Source organism: Gavia stellata, chromosome 2 (assembly GCF_030936135.1).
Source record: "Gavia stellata isolate bGavSte3 chromosome 2, bGavSte3.hap2, whole genome shotgun sequence".
Lineage (NCBI taxonomy): Eukaryota > Metazoa > Chordata > Aves > Gaviiformes > Gaviidae > Gavia > Gavia stellata.
In genome coordinates, this window is record NC_082595.1 from 105,338,414 (window position 1) to 105,358,760 (window position 20,347).

Consider the following 20,347-nt stretch of genomic DNA (forward strand, 5'->3'; position numbering starts at 1 on the left):
AAGGACATGCACACCGCATGGCAACCTCACGGGACCTCTTTGGGTCCTTGGCCCCTCCTTGGGCCCCTCAAGGGACTTCCTTGAGCATCCTTCTCCGCCACTCAGGTGCTGAACACGCGTGAACATTCATGTACGTATGGGGACAGATGCTCTACAAACTCTTACCTGTATCACAAACATTCAGGTGACGAATGACTTCCTTTCTAAAAGGAAAGGTTGCATGCAGAAGCAGCACAGCATAAAGCAAGCCTTGATGAAAAAAAAGCAAAACTACATAGACACACATTTACTTTTTTACTAAATGGACACAAGAAGAGCATTTTTTTTAAGTGACAAATTTCAATGAAAAACTAAAGGTAAGAAAATGGAAACATTCCTTTATGACAGTATAATGCACTGAAAAAAGTTTTAACTTAAATTACAAATCCTCAGGCAAAGTATGTTTGCATCTGCCCACGTTCTGCGCTGGCTGGAAGTTGTCTGGTCAGGGAGTTAAACATCACATCTGAGCAAATAAATCCTCCCGAGAGGCAGGATAGCTACCAACGTTCACAGGACTTCCAGCTGGTTCAGAACAGAGGTAGAAGCTATTCTTTTCCACTTCCAAAATATACTGGTTGTGCATACTCTGTATCACATTCATTTTTATTCACAGGACATGAATGCTGGAAAAAAAAGAGCCAAAAAATTTAAATGTTTTCTTTTTCCTCCACCAGATACTACATCTAAAAATTTATGTACATGAAATACATTACAGTTCAAACACACCAAGCAGAAAACAATCGCACTACAGGTATCTGAAATTACAACCATCATCTACTGTCTTGTTTTGGTCGGGTGTTCTCTACTTAACATTAAAAGCCATGAAGTGTATTCCTGTCACTCCTACTAACCTCAATGCAAACCTCGAACACCTAATAAACACCTCGTATACCATCAAGTCAGCCCTGCAGCAACACACTATCCAAGCAAGATTATTTTACTGCAGCTTATCTCTTTCGTCTCAATCACTGGGAACAAGGTATTTTGACTGAAGTCCCCTAAGCAGTTGGATCATTTTAAAAGGCCATTCACGTTCTACAGTTTGTAAAAGAAACTTTGTTACAAACATGGATTTGGGCTTGCTTTGTTTCTGGTAAGAAGTAGTCTAACGATCACATAATGGAGTTAGGCTCCTTCAAACATTCCCAGAAGGAAAAAGGCGCAATAAGTTGTGTACAATATATACAGGTGTGATGAACGATCAAACCATACTTTTTTAAAAAAGCACAAAAATCCCTGTGGCAGGGAGACTAGTTGCAATACTCCATTTTCAGAAAGTAGCAAGTGAAATTTAGCTCCATGTAGGCAGCTCACACAGAGCCCCTTGAGCTCTCTGGATTAACTGGCTGGTACGCTTAAATTCTGCCCCAGAGACTGGGCAGAACCTCAGGAGGTGTGAAACACGCAGTGGGCTCAGTCCCATCTTGTAAGGTCCTGCCAGAAACAGGACTGTCGTTACGCAGCATTTACCAGGTCACCCCTACAATACGGAGAAGCTATGTCCACTTAGGGGGATTTAATCTTAAAGCAGATCTTCCGATGTTTTACATTTATTTAATTGTAATGTGAAGATCTAAAGAGTCAAATTACAGCTTATCAAATGTAAAATAAAAGTTATACTTCATTGAGAATTCCTATGTTTAGTTCAAGAACTCAATGGCAGGGCTTGCAAAGAGTTTTCCAAAAAGATCAGTTTATTTTGGTGGGTCTGTATTAATTCCGTATTTTTCCTTGAGAAGCTTAAGCTGTTCCTCTTTCTTCTTTGTGTCCATCTTTTGGAATGCCTGTAATTAGGAAAATAAAAGACGTGAGAAGAAGAAAAAAAAAATAATCTCATCTTATGACATGTTATTTCCCCATAACCACAACTAACATCACTATGTACTACATCAGCATCACACACAGTGTTGCTTAATTCTTGACCTCGGAGAACGCCACAGTACCCTGGAAACCACTGGTAACAGGCAGAACATCAAGACCTAGAGCCTTTTTACTTAGAAACAAGACCTCACATCCTGTTGCAGCTGTGCAGTTGCAAGGCCCCTGCTACCTCTTCTCCAAAATACACTCACCAGCAGCATGTTTTTTCATACCCTTGGTCCAAAGGTACATTTTTGCACATAAATCACCAAGTAAAGATGAAATCCTGACAATTTATCCAATCCATTCCCTCTACAAGTTTGGATTTATTTCTTACAAATATCCAAGCAACTGTCTTTTCAAACTGAATTTTTTTTTATGCTAGCTATATTCACAGGTAACTTAAAAAAACCCCAGGTGTACGTACCCTGTTTGCATTATAGTACAAAACGACAAGGTATCTGTTGCACACGTTGAATCCTGACAGGTGATCACAAGCGTTTTTGGCATCAAAGATGTCTTCATAGACTACGTAGGCTGTTCCTCTAGTTTCAGGAGTGTTTCCACTGCAGGAGAGATCAGTTTCAATGTTAAACAAAATAAACAGGAAACAGTTCTATTAGTCTTTAGCAGTGTCTGAGATTAGATTAACTAATGCAAATTCACTAAAAAAAAATTTATTGGTTTTTTTCCTAGATATTAAAATATACCCCTGCGTTTCACACCAATCTCCACTTACAGTTCAGTGTCAGAGACGACAGGAAAATGTGACAGAGCATGTGCTGCATTATGCTCCAAAGGGACTTCACCTCTCCACAACAGCTATCAGAAGCTGTTGCTGTCAGGGGTTGTTGTCATATTGCTGGAAATACTTCTAAGTTTTTATTACAGCGATTAGCTTGTTTTATTTAATATTACAAGACCAGGCTGTCAGTTAATGGCTGTCTGGATCAGATGTCTCCCTAGGACGGAATACGGCTCTTGGCTCATCACAAAGTCAATTTAAAAGAGTCAAAACAGCCCCGCTGGTGCAAGACCACTTCAGATGCACAACCACCACCTATTGGACCCTCAATTCAATTTCCGTTGCCTGAGGGACAGGAGACACGTCTGGGCAGATGATGCTAACGAGCCCAGAGAGATGACAGAGTTGACAGATCCAAAAGATCTCAGCTAAAAGATAGTTATAGTGAACTTAATAATCAGAAGAACTCTCTCTCAGGTGCTTCCTTCTAAGAAGATAACTTCCCAGGACAAACGACATCACACATATTCACACCAGGATGCATACAAAAATGAAGAGCAGAAGGTGATAAAAACTGCACAAAGCATAAAAGTCATTATAAAGGGAGTTCCAACATTATGCGTCGTCTTGTGACGATGTTAGCATTTCTGTGGAAAACAACGCGAAGCAGCGGTTCTAAACAACCGGCAGGGAGGCTGCCTGCAGCTCCGTGTTGGGTGCATATGCCAGCACAGAGCTTTGACAGAAAGCTCCCCTGATATGTCTTAATTCTTTATGTCCCACCATCATGCTGTTTCAATCTACACGTCTTCAGAAACCTTAAATATTAGTTTTCCTTTATGCTTATTAGTGGAGAATTCCACCTATTTAGCCAAGCAGTAAGTTTATGCTGCCCCTTGTTCCTTTAGCCAGTCACTTTTGTTGCCCTTCCCTGGATGAGAAGGATCTCACTAGCTACATGTTCCAGCACAGCATCAGCACTATGACCCGCCTGTCCTTGTTTGTTTACTGAAAGCAATTCTATATGTAAAACTCACTTTATTCTATACACTGAACAATCATTTTTAATCACTGTGGCTCTGGAATGAGTACTTCTCTTTGGGGCAGTAAAGTTTGGTCTGTTTAACTGTTTACGTCCTGCATAGTCAAAACAAACATACTGCGGATTAATTAGCCATGCCAGTCTCAGAGCACAAGGAAATGGAGAGCGATCTAAATGACAAGGATACATTCTGCTCTAATCTAACCAGCAACCTAGTCGAGAACTCAGAGAGGCTGCAGGTTATTTTGTCAACATCCAGATAAAAGCAGTACATACCAAATATAAACTATATTACTTTTCTATTTGTACCTCTATTGAAATATGACTTACAACACTTTCTTTTTACATATTAAACACCAAGTTTTGTTTCCTCCCTCTCCCCTTCCTAAATATTTTTCAGAAGGGGAAAAAAAAAAATCCTTTTGTATGAGTGCCAATACTCCCACCAGCCTTACTACAGTTCTCAAAAGCTCTTCCTGAATTCCAGCTTCAGCCAACTCTTTCTGCTAGAAACTTAGCAGAACATATTACGAACCAGATGAAATTATGGTTTAATCCACAGCATTCAGACAGTACTCAGGATAACAAGGAACATCAGAGCTTGGGTCTTCAATATTTGAAATAACTAAAGAGCCGAGCCTCAGATTTTCTGTAGACATGTATGACTTCAGTGCATTTTAAAACAAAATTACAGTCAGATCACCATTATCCATGGACTACGTGGCTTGGGGACAAGCTGTATTCGGCGCTCATGGAGATGTTTCTGGTCTTTGTTTCTGGTTGACAGGACCAGCAGCAACAGTAACATCTCTATTTTCCCATTAGCTAAGTATCTAACACTCATTAAATATGAAAACTGGTTATATTCAACTTTTGCCTTTAGTTAAGGTAAAAGGTTAGCTATATTTAAGATTTACATAAGAGAGCAAGTCATATTTTTACCAACTTACCTCAGTTCACATCAAATTTAAGCTTTTTTACCCTACGTACCAGCAATGTTATTTTTTAACAAATTCACACATAAGAGAAATATCATCACATCCATCTTTAGCACACAGGGATACTGCTAAAGTGTGTTTAACTTCTTCAGCTGTGAAATCCAGTTGCTGCCTACTGCAATAGGAATACTGACATATAACACATATACTAAAGCACATAAAATCCTTAACTTTCCAAAGACAACTAAACTACTTACACTCTGATTTGTCGAATAGGCCCATATTTCCCAAAAATATCATACATTTCCTCCGCTGTGATTTTATATGGCAGATTCCTAATATACAGGATCCGATTGACTTCTGGAGGCAGCCGAATCTGATGCAGAAACAACATACAGTGTGTTAGACTTAGAGCGCTCACTTCAAACCTTAAAAACAGCAGCCTGCGTGCTAAATCTTGGGGCTAACATCACTGAGAGAGTCCGTGTGCTTCACTGGTCTTTTTTAACCGTCCACAGCTACAAACTTGACGGGTTTCTGTCAAACAAGAGGCCTGCCTGGAGGGAGACGGGCTCCCTTGGCCGGAGACGAGGAAGGAGCCCAGGCCGGGCGGGAAGGCCTGCTCTCAGCCCCGGCAGGGGGACCCCTCCTCACCGCCCCGGAGGGCTGAGGCGGGCCAGGGAGGGGGCAGGGGAGAACACTCACGTTGGCTCGCTTGGCCGCTTGCATCGCCATGGCGCCGGTCGGAGGGAGGGAGCTGCGGCCTGGGAGAGAAACACCAGCAGAGAACGGGCCTCCTCCGCAGCGCGCCTCCGGCCTCAGCGGGGCACCCGGATGCTATCCCAGCCTGCACCGCGCCGGAAACGACAGCCCGCCAGTCTCTATGTCCCTCCGCCAACGGGGGGAGCCACGTGACCTGCGGGACTACGCCGCCTGTCGCCCCGCCCCCGCTCTCCCCGGCGCCCCGCCCCGCCCAGGCCCCGCCCCCCGGCGCAGCTCGGCCGCCTCAGCCCGGGGGCGCGGGCGGTGTCCCGGCCCGGGGTCAGCCGCCGCGTACCCCACCCCCGGCCCCGGGGCTGCCCCTTCCCGTGCCCCCGGCGGGGAGGGTGCCCCGCGGCGTCTGCCGGGTCCGGCAGCCCCGCAGCCGCCGCCTCAGCGCCTCACATACATGCGCTGCGCGGGGAGCTCGGCCGCCGCCGGGCGCCGTGTGGAGATTCCTGTCAGGTGAAGAGGCCTGGCCTGCGGGCCGAGGCGACGGCGGGCTGAGAAGGTTCTAGAAAGCGGACAGCACAGGGACTACCAGCTGAGACTGGCAGTCGGTGCCTGGCGGTTTTCTCCTGCCTGGAGAGCGCTCGCCGACATTTTGTTTCTGCGTTCGTGACACGATGCTAGAGCTGCAACGTGAACCTTTTTATTAAACTCGCCCTGTAAGGCTTCGCTTTACCCCTCCTTTTTGGCTTCCTTCCACAATAAATCATTATAGATTTGGAATCAGCAATGGCAGATTCTCTGCTTGTCAAACACCCGTAATGATTCTGGCCCTGAAACAACTACAGTAGTAGGCCTTTAAGATGAAGCAGGCATTTCGATGACAATTTTGCCAATATTCTTGTTTTCTTCCATGATCCTGTGTGCCTCTGCAATCTCATGCAAAGGGAAAACACTGTCGACAAGTGGTTGGAGATGAGGAGAGGTTCCTCCAGAAAAACAGGGCAGTACGTTTTCTGTGAAGGCTTTCACCAGCTGTTCCTTATACTGAAGAAAAAATGAAAGCATTTTGAAGATTATTTCCAATCATTTCATTCACAGAGGTATCTCTAAGCACAGTGTACAAAATGTGCACAACTTTCAGGGAGAGTCCTGATGTTCTCATAGTGAGATGGATATGTAAACATCTGACAGGTGTAAATTACAATTGTTTGTAAGAAAACTTTTAGATTAATTATATTTTAATTGAATGAAATTCTCCAAAATAAGCTCAGTGTATAAGCTCAGTGCAGAACCATTTAAACTCTAACTGGTAAAGTTCTTGAGAATACTATGTTTCTGACCATGGACAGAATCTAGCCCAGGGCTCTACACTGCCGTCTTTTACTGTTAATATCTGAGAATTTTCCACATACAGTGATTTTTCCTTGGTGATTTCTGGACAACCAAATGGCCTCTATCTCTACTTTGAAAAATGATCTAATAGAGGTTTTTCCCTTCCCCCCCGCCACCCTGACTCAATCAAGTTGCCTGATCACTTGAGTTTTGTTTTTTCTTAGGCCAAATCTTTAGGTTATGGTACTCATGAAGTACGCTAAGAAGCCCTAGGTATCATTCCTCTGATTCAGTAGTTGTAAAAGGGAGGCATTTGATAAAAAATGAAAAGGGAAATTATAACTTAATTTTGCAGCGTTTTCCAAAGTATGTAGTAAGAGTTCATGGTGGTGCTTTTTTGGTAATAATGCATTAGATTCTGCTTTAACGCTGGTATCAAAAGAAAGCTCTCAAAACTATCATTGATTTTAAGGTCAGACTGTATACACTGTTGATAGCCATTACTTGCCTCCTTGTCTCGTGATCGTAATAGACTTGTATGGATGCTCGCTCTTTTGGAAAGCAGCCTTGCAAGCAAATCTCCATGTACTTCACCTCCACTCAGTAGTCCATAAATAATCCACCGGCCATCAGTACTCAGACAGTTGAGATTCTTCTCCCAGTATGAGCCACCAACACAATCTAAAATAATATCTGCTCCAGAACCTCAAATAGAAACAGAAAAGATTTCAGGAATGCAGTCAAGCTGCATTAAAGGTAGGATAATTTCGGGCAAAACTAAAACCTTGTTCTTTATAGGAACAGGATCAGTCCTGCAGTTTTTATTTAAATCTTTCTACAGAAATTAGGAATTGGCACAATGATTTGTAAGGAATTCTAGAATAGGGCACAAAAAAAGAATCATTATAGATATCCACGTGATGACTCTGTCATAAACTATCCCAAATGCTTACAAAAGCTACATTTTTTCTAACTGTAAGAGACCTAAGTTTTGTTCCCATATTCAAACACTGAGAAAGACAAGCGTGAGGATTTGGTCCCACGGTTCCTTGTAGAGGCAACAATAACACAGGCACAATATTTATGCCCCAAATGAACACAAAGCCAAAGAGAGTCCATGCAGAAAACAGAGCACGATTAAGCTAAGGAAAGATACATTCTTGGGCTGAACAGGATGTTGTGTTGTGCTAACAGGGTCATTACTGTCTGCACCTTCACTGACTAAGGTGACAGTTGAAGTTGAGTGTATGTGCACATACGTTAGGAGATACACACTCCTCCCTCAACTGTAACAGTGTCTTTCATGTAGAGGTTCTTACCTTGGGTGAATGCCAAGACCTTTTCACTAAAATCTTCATTCTTGTAGTTGAACCCCGCAGCTGCTCCAGCGTTTGCTGTTGCTTTCAGTTTCTCTTGAGTTCCTGCTGTCACGATGGGAATAGCTTTTGCCAGTCTTACCAGCTGAATGGCCGCCATACCAACTCCGCTAGCTCCAGCATGGATCAACACTCTCTCGCCCTTCTGTATTTTACCTGAAGGAGGACGTGAGGGAAATGGTTACCCTTTTGGCATCACCTTTGGATTAAAACATGATCAGAGTGGAAAATACTGAAGAGGAAGCTGAAAGAGATGTCCCTGAGTGGGCTTTGTTTACCTCTTCATATCCTTCATAAAATAAACAAATTCAGAACTAACACAGCTGGCAGTGTACTGACAAGACTCCATTTTACCAGCTTCAGTCGAATGACTTTAGCTTGGCCCTGTCCAGTTTTGGGCATCCTTGATCAAGCTGCTTAGGTGAGTGCAGTCAGCCTTTTTATACCACGACCGTCCACTGCCACCAACAGAAAACACACTCAGAGGATGTTCACACTGAGAAATCAGGCACTCAACAATGGAGAAATACCAGAAGCGCTGGGTAACGTTAAGGACCAGTTCTACCTATCATTTTACCATCTACCGGTTACCTTAACGCATTAATTTGTGTTCCACTGATTGCTGCTGAAAGTGAGGCACCGAGTAGTCCTGCAGATGTGGTCCTAATTGACTACAGACCCCCAGGAAGCAACAGTGCTCAAAGCGAGTCTGTGCTTCTGGTAGTGAGGAAAGTTACTTGTTTGTAACTCTTGTTCTTTATTGGAGCTTTTAGGTGCCACTGCTGAAGAGGGTAAGAAAAAGATATTTGTCACCTGAGGAAAACCCTGGCAAGTGCTACTGTTAGTGCCTTTGTGGCACATTTTCAAAATTAAGAGTGCGAGCTTATGTCTGTTTCAAATCAGCTCAGAGGGCATTTTACCTACAATTAATGTCTCTGTGAAGCAAGGTACAAGAAGATGTTGCCTACTGTAGATCCACAGGCAGTTAGTGAGGAAAGTTCATGATACGGTCATTCCTTCAGGGAAGTCACATATTTAGATGTAGGATGTGTTTTCAGTTGTTTGGAGAACATGTAAGTTAGTTCAGAGTTCAGGCTTAATGGAAGTCATCATTCAAGCTGAGAAACATAGATGAAAAGAAAGACTGACCATCTTTCCATATCCTTCCTTGTAAATATGCAATCAGCAGAGTAAGTTGTGACTGGGGAGATGTGGTCAAGATTTCGGGATTTGGGTCTGACATACCGGATTCTGACCCATGTGAATGGAGCGACAGAAGAGGGGTTTTTCAAAGGCAAACAGCATTCAGATGGAGGCAACAAACAGAGGATTTCATAACAGAAAGGAAGTTTTGGTGGGATAGATTTGCAAATACACCTCTCACCTACAAAATGCAGCAGCTGAAAGGCTGTTAACCAGGCTTCGGGAATGGCTGCAGCCTGAATAAATGTCATATCATTGGGAATTGGCATGAGGTAGCCTTCAGGTACTGTAACGTATTCTGCCTGGCCACCTCCGGAGAGCAGAGCCATCACTGCATCGCCGATCTTCCACCGGCCCTTGCAGCCAGGTCCGAGCCCAGCCACAGTCCCAGCTGCTTCTAAGCCTAAAATATCACTTGCTCCTTTGGGGGGAGGGTACTTCCCTCTCCTCTAAAACAAAAGAAAAGAGAGGGCAAGGAAGGAAAAGCCACACATCAATGAGTGTAATGACCTGCGATATTTTACTCACATGCCTCCAAACTAGATTCCCCTTTATTTAATCCTGATTTTGCACTGTGCAAATGTTCCACTAGTTTGAGGATCTTCTATCCTCTGGCAACACTTCTTGTTTCCTAAGTATGTTTTATTCTTAAAACTCTGTGTGCAAATTCAATTTGTCGCGAGTCCCCTTTGTCCAGGCCAATCTGTGCTGGGGAGGTATTACGGTCTTCAGTTGCAGAGCGTGGCTTTCAGCTCAGATTAAAGCAGCTCAGACTTAACAATTTGAATGTGGTTTTCCCATGCTGGAATTGAGCCAGTGGAACATTTCATGTTCATCTCAAATGCCCAGAGAATGGTCTAAGCATCTAGAGAGACCAGAGCTTTTGTTTTACATCTTTTCTTGAAAGGCAGATGCCTTTCCATGCCACCCCAGCATCGCAGTGACCCAAATAAAAACATTTACCTGCTGAATCAGCAGACATCTCTTCTTTCAGCCCTGTGAACTTTCCCATCCAAATGCTCAGCAGGTCCAATCTCTTTTAACTCTTCATATTTGTCAAGACTTCAGATAGGGGTTTGAAAAATTGGTGTTATTTTCAGGTGCATAAATCTGCTTAACATACCTGGAGTAAATCAGCCCTATTCAGAGCGCTGGCAGAGACCTTCACAAGAACTTCTCCTTCTCCTGGATGTGGTTTCAGCACTTCTTTCACATAGAGATTTTCTGGGCCTCCTGGGCAATCAAAATAGGCTGCCAACATTTTCTCTGAAAAAAACCCCAAAACCAAAAAACCTGGCATGAATGGTGGGCACACTTAACGTGCAGCTGGAAAATCTCAGTAACTGCAGCTCCACAGACTCCACTCTGCAGACGGACAATGCAAACTGTGACACAGTTCGAAGGCAGAAGAGGGGAGGGCTGCCAGAGAAAGCTGAGGAGTTACAGTGCAATGAAATACATTAACTTCGGGACCCAACATATCGTTGCAAAAGCCATTTGACAAACCATGAAGATCACCTTGCATCAAGTCATAGGCCTTAACCCTGCACAGAGGTGTGCGTGGATCCAGCAGCACTGACCTCCCACCCACCTTAACTGTAAAAAGTAGCAGGAAAATGAAAATAAAATCCTTTGCTCTCTACTTCCTGCATGATTAGGACCCCAATGTTCAGCTGACTAAAGGACACAGGCCCTTAAAATAGTAGACACAAATGGGATTTTGAAACTTTGAGCAGAAAGAGCCTTTATTTGACACATCTAAAATCGTCTAAGTGCTGCCTTGCGATTCAGCCCGTAGATGGCAACTTTAAGATACACAAAGGCACAACAGTGAGTTAGTGCGAATGGAAGATAGCAAATGGTTTTAATAATTCCTATTTATTTTCCTTGCCTGAGCAAGTGATTCCTGTGTGCCTGGTGCTGTGCCTGATGCGCTCTGGTAGAGGTTCCCACTGCTGCAGGAGTCTTTCAAGTAACCCCTCAGACACAGTTCCTGGGTGCCTCGGTTTTGGCACCAGCAGTTGTTGAGATGGGCTGAGATGGCAAGCCTTCTCCTGCCTGGAACAATCAAATCTGGAGCACTCTTCTCTCTGCCCCCTGGGTGCTGGGTGGAAGGGAAAGGGAAGAAGAAAGAGAAGAAGAAGAAGAGGAGAAGAAGAGAAGAAGACGACAGCGGGAACGACTGTGTTACTTCCCGAGAGCTGGTAGTATACTGAATACGGTATAGGGCTGCCACCCAAAAACGTGCGCAGGGTGGGCTGCAAGCCAGAGCCTCTTCAAGTAAACAGCATTGTGTGACAGACCACCATGCACTCTGAAAAAACCACTTGCATTATGGTATCTGCACAGGAAAAGCGAAGTGCATACTTAATTATTTGTTGTAAGACTGCAAATGCAGAATGATAAACACCTTGAAACCCCAGGAATGTAAATCCCCATGGGGTGGTGCTCTCTGGCTATTTTACGGTGAATAAACGCTTGCAATTATTCCTGTAAAATGTAACTTAAAGGCTTTTCTTTCAGAGGCTGGCTGTCTCTTTGTTCTTTTCAGCTGAACCATTTAATCCAGTCCCACAAAATTTGTCTGTATTAGCACAAAAATTTAATGGAAAGCCCACCAGATACCAGCCTGTAACAGATGCTTCTGCTCTCTTAATCTGTCCAAATTTAGTCAATTAAAAACAAGATGCAAAGGAGCTTTTATCCCTTTTCCAACACAGTTCACTAACCTGCATTTTTATAAATGCTTGGTTTTGTCACTAGAAGCAGACCCACAAAGATATGAAAAAAAAATAGTGAGGATCTGAATATCTACATTGCTTTCAAATGCACAGAAAACAGCAGGAATTGAAAACCAAGTTTCCGACCAAGTGCAATAACTTCAAACTGTCAGATCTGCCAGCAGTGGCCCAAAACAACAATTTAAATAAGTTATGTGGTTCCTAAGCACAATTTGTGACTCACCTTTTTCTTGTAAAGAAGGGAGGACGTTCTTCACACCAGGAATGAACCCAGCCTCTCCTCGGGAAGAATCTGATCCCAGTTCTTCCTCTCCCAGCTCTGCCCTTGCAATCAGCCATTCCCCAGCAAATCAAGGGGTGGAACAGGACAAGGTTGTGTTTTACTTTGGAGAGAAAGACACAAGCAGAGTCAGAAACATTAGTACATCTCATCATTATTTCTACCCACGGACCCAGTTTATTCCACAGATTGAGGCAGAAATCTACTTCCCCCTTTGGCGTTGAAGTAGAGATCTGCTGCTCCCCCCCAGCACACAGGGAGGTTTGGTCTAACGCTGATCGATCTGCTGGATGCGTGCGTGTTTGTATGTTCTCGGGCAGAGCACTGAGCTGCTGCTTTGATTTCTGAATTCTGAGTAGTGCAGACTAGATTTACTTAAATTGCATTAAGGGCATGTGAGCTGTGACAGTCCTTATGCTATACATCCTCCTGAGGAGGCCTTATTGTGCTCTGTTCCTGTAAGACAGCAGTGTTCAAAGTTTACTGGTTCATGTCCGTCAGCCTGGTGCGTTTCTACCTGATGTTTTAGCTGCCTGATTGCACCTCTTTGTTGAGCTTTACCATTTCCCCCAGAGGCAGAAGGATCAGATCATGCCTTTCTCTGTGTCCTAGTCACCAGCTCTTGAGCATTTGAGGTGTCAGGGAATAAAATTGACACTTTGGAGTATTTAAAAATGATAAATCATATGTCTGCCTATGTGTGGGATTCTTGTGTGGATGTTTTTCCTATTGATTTTGAGATTTTTGGATTCAGGCTTTTAATCTCTTCTTTGAAACTAAACTAATTTATATTCAAATATAGCTAAAAATTCTTTTGTTCTCATGTGCCTCAAAGAGCTAATAATTTATTTGTTTCTGCAGATGAAAAGATGATGGAGCCTGGTCTTCCTGAGACTGCTCTTCTTTGATGTCCTATAGTACACACGGTCTGATTCAAGCCTGGCAGTGACAGAACTCACAGAACTTTGCAATCCACTACAGTTTAAAATAACTTTCTATAGCAGTCAATGACAATGCAAATTGACGTGTTAAAAATGTGTTTTATTTGTAATATTCAAAGATGTACAGGACAATCTGAAAATCTGTTAATGTAACAATTTCCTTCATCCCTTGGGCCTGTGATGCTACGCATAGCTGTAATGCTAGTAGAGAACTTACTTTACTTAGGGAGATTAATAATTTTCTCATAGGGAAACAGGCTAAAAGGCAACATTAGAAAGATTAAGCAGAGCATCTTAAACCAAATCTTGAAGACATCACTTTCAATTCAGTTAAGAAACTTAGAAGATAGACACATAAGGCAGTCCTCTTAGGAGCAGCAAGCCCTCAGGTGTTCTTGAAAAAACAGAAGGAAACTCAGTAGTTGGAATGTTGTCAAACAGTAGTTTCTTGCTTAAACTGGATAATGCTTCAAACTTCTATACTTCATTTCCCTGTGAGCAGTGCTTCTGAGGTTGATGAAGTTCAAGTTTTCTGCTGATTCAGCTACCCTTCTCTCTGAAGTAGTCCGCTATAATAACACAAGGAAATAAATTAAAAAAAAAAAAATCAACAATGATAAAAATCATACACAGAATTGCTGTAATGGAGATGCTTTTTTTCAAGTTCAAATCTACCTCAGACTATACTGTACTCAAAAGCAGACAGCTGTATTTCTAGCTGAAAAGTAAAAATACTAATACTTGTATTCATGAGGTATTATCTGTTTTAAAGAATAAACACTGAGCACTTTAAATCATTTTCAGAAATCTCTCATAACATGCAAAGAAAAGCTACTTTGTTTTCTTTTTGCAAAGAAATCATCCAGAAGAGCAAGAATAAACCACAGAAAATACACATTGTCAAAACCGCTGCAAATTTGGCCCTGGAAACACTTAGACCTTAGACTTTACTCTGGAACAGTGGCCAATTATAGATAATGTGACTGTTTGCAAGAACAAATAACTTGTGTGCAAATTGTTTCAGGATTTTGCAAGTGTCGGCATTTTTTGCCATCTCCCAACTTTACACTTTCTGCCTCCTCCTGTGGCAGCAAAGAAGCCAGTATCAACGGTGATACGGCTCCTGAATTTATCACTGAGCCAGCTGGACAGACTTGGGGCTAAATAACACAATGGCACCTTTTGGATCTGCTTGAGCTCCATTTATAATACTGCAGAAAAAGACTAGGATAGAGCTAGTCTGAAGTTAGCTTAAAATACAAGGCCCAATTCTTACGTTTAGTAAGTCTCATTAATGCTGCCCTAGATGGAAACAATCCCTTGAAAACACTCCACACCTGGAAGGACCATTCTGGTTTGGTAGTATTTCATGCCCGTTTTGACCCAGTGATTAAAAATTCCTATTGATACTCTCAGTAGACTTAACCCAGTGGATGCCCTTGAGGTTACTGTTTGAAGCTGTTTGTCCTTACCTTATGCCAAATGGTACCAGAATGGGAAATCTCTCTGTTCCTCGGTTCATAGCCCAGCACATAAATGTCCCCCAGAATTTGTATAACTTGAAATTAATGTGCTGGCCATACATGTCAGTGATAAAGACCTATAGTACCTAATCTCTAACAGATCCATCACAGCTGCTAAATATGACAGGGATGAGGCAGAATCATGTCTGGCACACAAGAAAATCAAGGCTCTCTAGGCAGTGCAGTGCTGGTACAATGGATTTGTGCTCAACCTGCTATAAGACACTGACAAAAACAATGGCCAAGAACAATAGAAAGCAGAACACAACATAAAGCAGCCTGAGGTTGCTCTGATAGTTGAGGCTGAAATGAACACAGGAAAGATGAAAAAAACACGGGCAATCCACTTCCCTCTTCTGGCCTGTCTGCAGTCAGATGCCTTTTGGTTAAACAAAGCGCAGGGGCTGTGAAGTGTGAAGAGTGGAGAGGCTGCAGTGGTGGCCAGTCTCTGCCAGCCTGGCACCAAGCACAGACCCCCCAGCCGAGAACCAGGCTCTGAGGGTCCAGCAGGCAAATTTGTTTTAAAACCTGCATTATAGCCTGTAAAATCCTGTTCTCAATTGGAGCTTTTTGAATTGTAAAAGTCTTTTTCAAAAGGTCTGATGAAAAACTTGTTACTGAGAGAGTCTTATAGCTCATTCCAGATGAAACAGCTTATGCCCTAAAACACAAATTCATTCCACTTACTATTAGGCACCTAAGTGAGGAACAAAAGCTAGGAGCATAGTGGGCCTACCATTTCATTCCTATTCAGTGAAAGGAGATGGGCATATACATAGATTAAGTTGAATCTTAATGCTCTACAAAATACTCCTTAGAAATAACCCTTGAAATGCCTTAGAATTACCCCTGTGGTGAAAATCAAGGCTATTCTGGGAATCTGCTCTTATACATTTTATCCATTTGGAAGATGCGATAAAATTATTGTATCCTTGATATGGAGTCAGCCATATATTATTACATCAGTAGGTGTGTAACTCTGTTATTTATCTGCCAGACAATGAAGAGCGGTTAATCCTTGCCAGCACCTCACACAAAGGGAAAGCTACGCTTGAGATGCAATCAGGATTCTACAGCTGGTCTGCTAAGGGCTGCCTTTTGCAATATTCCCAAATGGGGAACAAAGAGATGTTAACACCAAGTCTTTAAAACACTGAGCCCAAGAGAGAGGAACTTAAGAGGACTCACACAAAGGAAACTTGAGCCGGAGAGGGAAGGAAATGGGCACTTCTGTTAGAGAAGAGGTGCTTTGTTACTGTGAGACAAGGAAACTAACTTCATGATGTCTCAAGATTCACATGTAGGAAAAGAGACTCCAGCTTTCTTCTAGAGACTAGGCTTTCTAGAGAAAGTTTGAAACCCTTAGAGAGCTCATGTGTCATTGAAGAAGCAGACTGTGAAGCAGAGGATCAAAGCTGATCCTCTACAAAAGTGTGCTTAAGACGTCAGCATTAGATGTATCAGGTCAAGAAAATGTCACTGTCAGGTCCCATTTTGTTGAAGGGTACCTAACAGAAAATGTGTGCCAGAACAGCCAAGGAAAGAGAGAGTTCTGCAATCTGTTCATACCCCTCGAGGCTTTGGAGCACGTGTACCTAGCAGAGTGGGATGAGATGTCAGGAGAGGGTTTAGCCGTGGAGCCATACCCATACCTGTATTCAGTTTCCCAGACTTTCAGGATTTGGTAGTTCATCAGATTAATTTCTGAAGCTCTTTGCAAGGGTGGAGTTAATCAATGAGACACCAACATGCAGGCGCACAGATACAGGCATTTCTCTTACCTAGTTTCTCCACAGCTTCCACGCACACACTGGGATACATGCCCACTCTGTAAGTAGCAACCAGGATGAAAGTCTTTGTCTTCACCACTATCAGGCCTCCATCTGGCTAGATAAGATGGAAAATTGGTATAAGGTTACAAGGTTCTAAAAAAATACAGAGGTATACATATTGCCTTACAGTTATTACAGGCATTTTCTTTGCCAATCCACCTGTTTTCTTGGGGAAAAAAAGGCAAATAGTGTCTCAAAGTCTAAGGCAGGATGCAGACAAACAGTGACAGTGCATGTTCTGAACACTGCTGACTATTAAAGCAAGTCAGTCAAATGCTTTGTTATATTGCCCATTCTCACTTCCATTGATTAATGTATTATTGTACAGCATTTTGAAGTGTTATCTTAGTGCTCAATGTCACATGCAGAAGCACAGATAAATGCAAATAAAATAACTAGTATTTACATGAAAGCGTGCCCAGTGTTTTATAAACCCTGCCTCCCAAACTCTGCCTCACCCATTTGTAATAGGAATGGAAAAAGACATTGCAAAGTACTGCATTTTTCTGAAACAGGATCCAAATTTAAGAGCTGCTCAGTCTGTTCTGCAAGTTGCTTACCTCATTTCAGGATGGATTTACTGGGGAGGGGAAGAATTGAGAAGACCTCAGTAACACCCAGTTGGATGTATTTATTTCAAATTGTGTAGTAACACAATCAGCAGTAGTAACAAAATTCTGCCATCCTGAGCATGGCTGCATGCAGCCGTGTCCTCAGTTTCTGAATTTCATAGGTGAATTACTGAGGCTGGAGTCCCACAAGGCAAGTAAGCTGTGAAACAAGGTCCTGCTCACCCATGTCTGTTCTCTCCCCCGACCCAGCTACCTGCTCCTGCTACCTTATTCTGGCCCTGGGCTTGCCAGGCCCTCCTATTACCTGATTAATTCATTAATGAGGCAAGAAACCAACCCAACAAAAAAATTAAGTGATAGCTTCTTCTCAGCTTAGGGAGGTGAACTGATTTAAAGGAGAACATGACAAGCACTGCAGCTGGTGTTAGGGAAATGAGTGGTGTTACCTGTTAAATTCGTATTATACAGCTGACACTTTTTTGTATTCTGCACCGATTTCATTTCATACCTGCTGGGAAGGTGGTATGGAGAGAAAGAAAGAAAGAAGCACACGAAAGCTTTCTGCTTGTGTTATGGTATTTGTGTAACCAGGCAGCGAGGGAAGGAAGTAGGAAGTCTTCAGATTTCTCAAGATGGCCACAGCTCTTGTCAACGTACATTTTGAAGATAGATGGAATGCTCATCTGCGCGGACACATTTATAGTACTTCTCCTTGAAGTAGAGTCCTCCCCTTCTAACTTGCAATAAGTTCTTGTGGAAAGTGTAGATAAGGTTTAAAGCATTCTCTGGCGGCACCTGTGTTAGTACAACACAGTGTTATGGACCAAAAATGCACCTCTTTGCAATGGTGAACTGCTTTCCACCCTCCCACTGTCTTGGATAGTTCACTTAAAATTATATAAAAAAAAATATTAAAAAAAATCTGCCTGGCTTTGAAACTAGACCTAGTTTCTGTACAGTCCACTATGTTCTCAAAGTCTTATTTGAAACAATCTGCTTAATCCGTGATTACTATCTGTGTAGTCCCATTACTCAGTGACAGTTCTCCAGGTAGGCAACACACCCCGTGGTGACCGGACCCTTCTGTTAAAGGCAATATAGGGTAGGATGCAGCCTTCCCCGGGCTTGCACAGAGCTCACCCAAGGATTCCAATTTCAAATATTCTTAGTCTTCAGTGGGGAAGTGTAACTTTTAGCAAGTCCAGACCAGATCATCAGACCTCAATGGAGCAGTCTACACAGGTCACAAATCTACTCATGTCAATGAGCTCTTGGGCTCAGTGTATGTGTAACTGGGTCACTGGTTTGGCAGATTCACATTCAGCTGGTTGGGTGAGATGATCCAATGATCCTTCTGGCCTGAAATTCTTTCAAGTCAGTGGAGCTGGTGATAATTTACACTGGCTGAGGACTTTGTTCTGGACCTCAGCATGTAATCTGCCTTGCTGAAGAGACAGCAGGCTGGCATCTCTAAAAGCTGTGGTTTATATTAAAGATCATTTACATATTAAAGACTATGTCACTGTTGCCTATTGGAATGATGTCTCTCCCTGCTGAGAATCTGCCCCCAGGGATGGGGCTATCTTAACAAGAGCTTCATCTTCTGAACATATTCTTCTGAGCACGCCAAGGGTAGCAGTATGTACCCCTGGAAAAACTGCCTGGAAATGTTTGAGAGCTGGTATCATGGGGAGTAGGAGAGGAAGTGGTACCTTCCAATGACGTATGGATGACTATGGTGTGGGGAGCATTTCTGAACTCCTAGAAAGTTCATGGACTATGTCAGGGAGTGCGTATTAGTTTTGCCATATAATATGACATGACCAGAAGTGCTGTTATTGTGCTGTTTATCAGCTGATGGACAATGAAAATAGATAAGCTACATCTATACCAGCAAATTTAAGGTGCCAAGGAGCAGTTCTGAGTACTGTCAGAACAGTCCAGGCAGAGTTTTGACCTGGGCCAGCAAGCACTTTCCCAAATAATTCCCAGGCATAGTTTGCAAAATTAGAATGGCCCAGGACCACTCCCCATAGGCTACCTGGAACGGCCACTCTGTGTTGGGGTTACAGTATGGGCATGGGTCACTCCACACCAGCAGGTCTCAGTACCAGAGGATGGGCCTACGTACATCTGCTTTACTGGTGGAATCATTGAGTGCAAAGTGGTTAAAAAGGACTCCTTGAGAATGCCAGTTAAATGGCATCTTTCTTCCAAAGATCACAGATGTGAAATCAGCAATCAGCTTTGTAAGTTAGCCTCGCAACACAGCAGCTGGGCTGTACCCCTGTAACTCAGTCTCCGAGGTTGAAAGAAGCAAGTGTATTTAGTAGAGCACAGCGCTCCCTGCCATTATCGCTACTTTGTGCTCTACATCCCCAGAGTTTCTACCTCTACTGTCACTTCCCCAGATGCTCTTTGATCTCTTACATTAAAGCCAAAAGTTGATGCACAGACTTTTCTTTCCTTTACATCGATGACAGCTGCGTTTTCCACATGCTTTGTTCTGATAAGACTGTCATTCAGCAAAGCCTCCAGTTCATTCATTTTCCTTCTGTTTTGTAAAAAGAAATGGATGTGTTAAGTGTTCATTTCCCTTCCCTTTTATATTGGAAACCAGATCTTCCTCCAAGTGGAATTTAGGAGTTCCAGCAGAAGTAACGCTAGGCCTCAGATAAGCAAAATAACAAAATAAACATCCTAAAAACAAGACAGCAGCAGAATGGACCAGCAGGAAGACAGTCACCTTTATCAGAAAGGCCATAAAAGTCCAGTTACATTTGTATAGTGTAAGTATTTTTGGGTTCTTTTTTTCCTGGCATTTAATTTTCCTCGCACTGAGGAAATAATCCAGGGTGAAAACACTAAGAAATTAGATAAAACTTGGTACAACCAGCAGATCAGAGCAGAAATAGGGGGCTTGGGAGTGGTTTCTGGGCCAGGCTTGACCCAAAACAAAAATTTCTTTTTAAATGTTCAACACTAACACGGTTATTGTTAGACTCTGGGTCAGTGCGACACTACTGGGGTGCTGCTTGGGAATAAACCTTACATTTCTCTCATGTGATGATATCCCCGGCTGTCTGCACCAGCAGCAAGAAAAGTTAGATGCTGATTAAATCTTCAGAGAATTGCCAATAGGCATCTTGTTTACTTCAATCCTGGCCAGCTACTAGATGCTGACAAAAATTGCAGACCAGCATTTCTGT

The 20,347-nt window shown here is 42.8% G+C and overlaps 2 protein-coding genes across 2 annotated transcripts; both read right to left on the minus strand.

The window, feature by feature from the left end:
* Positions 1-281: 281 nt before the first annotated feature.
* SF3B6 (splicing factor 3b subunit 6) lies at positions 282-5,455 on the minus strand. Its single transcript, XM_009821210.2, has 4 exons — positions 5,333-5,455; positions 4,885-5,003; positions 2,330-2,468; positions 282-1,826 (listed from the first exon to the last, which is right to left on the minus strand). The coding sequence occupies exons 1-4, from the start codon at positions 5,360-5,362 to the stop codon at positions 1,737-1,739; spliced, it is 378 nt and encodes a 125-aa protein (XP_009819512.1). The 5' UTR covers positions 5,363-5,455; the 3' UTR covers positions 282-1,736.
* A 738-nt stretch (positions 5,456-6,193) lies between these two features.
* Positions 6,194-19,685, minus strand: TP53I3 (tumor protein p53 inducible protein 3). The gene is made up of 8 exons (XM_059835745.1): positions 19,569-19,685; positions 17,796-17,933; positions 16,516-16,621; positions 10,373-10,515; positions 9,431-9,698; positions 7,990-8,202; positions 7,179-7,375; positions 6,194-6,382 (listed from the first exon to the last, which is right to left on the minus strand). The coding sequence occupies exons 1-8, from the start codon at positions 19,683-19,685 to the stop codon at positions 6,194-6,196; spliced, it is 1,371 nt and encodes a 456-aa protein (XP_059691728.1).
* Between the last annotated feature and the right edge of the window lie 662 nt (positions 19,686-20,347).

What these genes read in the sequence shown, in the direction of transcription:
- TP53I3 (XM_059835745.1), bottom strand. Translation starts at nt 19,685, where the DNA reads ATGAATGAACTGGAGGCTTTGCTGAATGACAGTCTTATCAGAACAAAG. An exon ending in GGAAGCTGTGGAGAAACTAG is followed by an intron (nt 10,516 to 16,515) that starts GTAAGAGAAATG and finishes GGTTTTTTTCAG; the next exon opens with AGAAAATGTTGGCAGCCTAT. An exon ending in TCAGCTGCTGCATTTTGTAG is followed by an intron (nt 8,203 to 9,430) that starts GTGAGAGGTGTA and finishes GTCCTCCTTCAG; the next exon opens with GTAAAATACAGAAGGGCGAG.
- SF3B6 (XM_009821210.2), bottom strand. Translation starts at nt 5,362, where the DNA reads ATGGCGATGCAAGCGGCCAAGCGAGCCAAC. An exon ending in AAGCGGCCAAGCGAGCCAAC is followed by an intron (nt 5,004 to 5,332) that starts GTGAGTGTTCTC and finishes TTTCTGCATCAG; the next exon opens with ATTCGGCTGCCTCCAGAAGT. An exon ending in CCTATTCGACAAATCAGAGT is followed by an intron (nt 2,469 to 4,884) that starts GTAAGTAGTTTA and finishes TCTCTCCTGCAG; the next exon opens with TGGAAACACTCCTGAAACTA.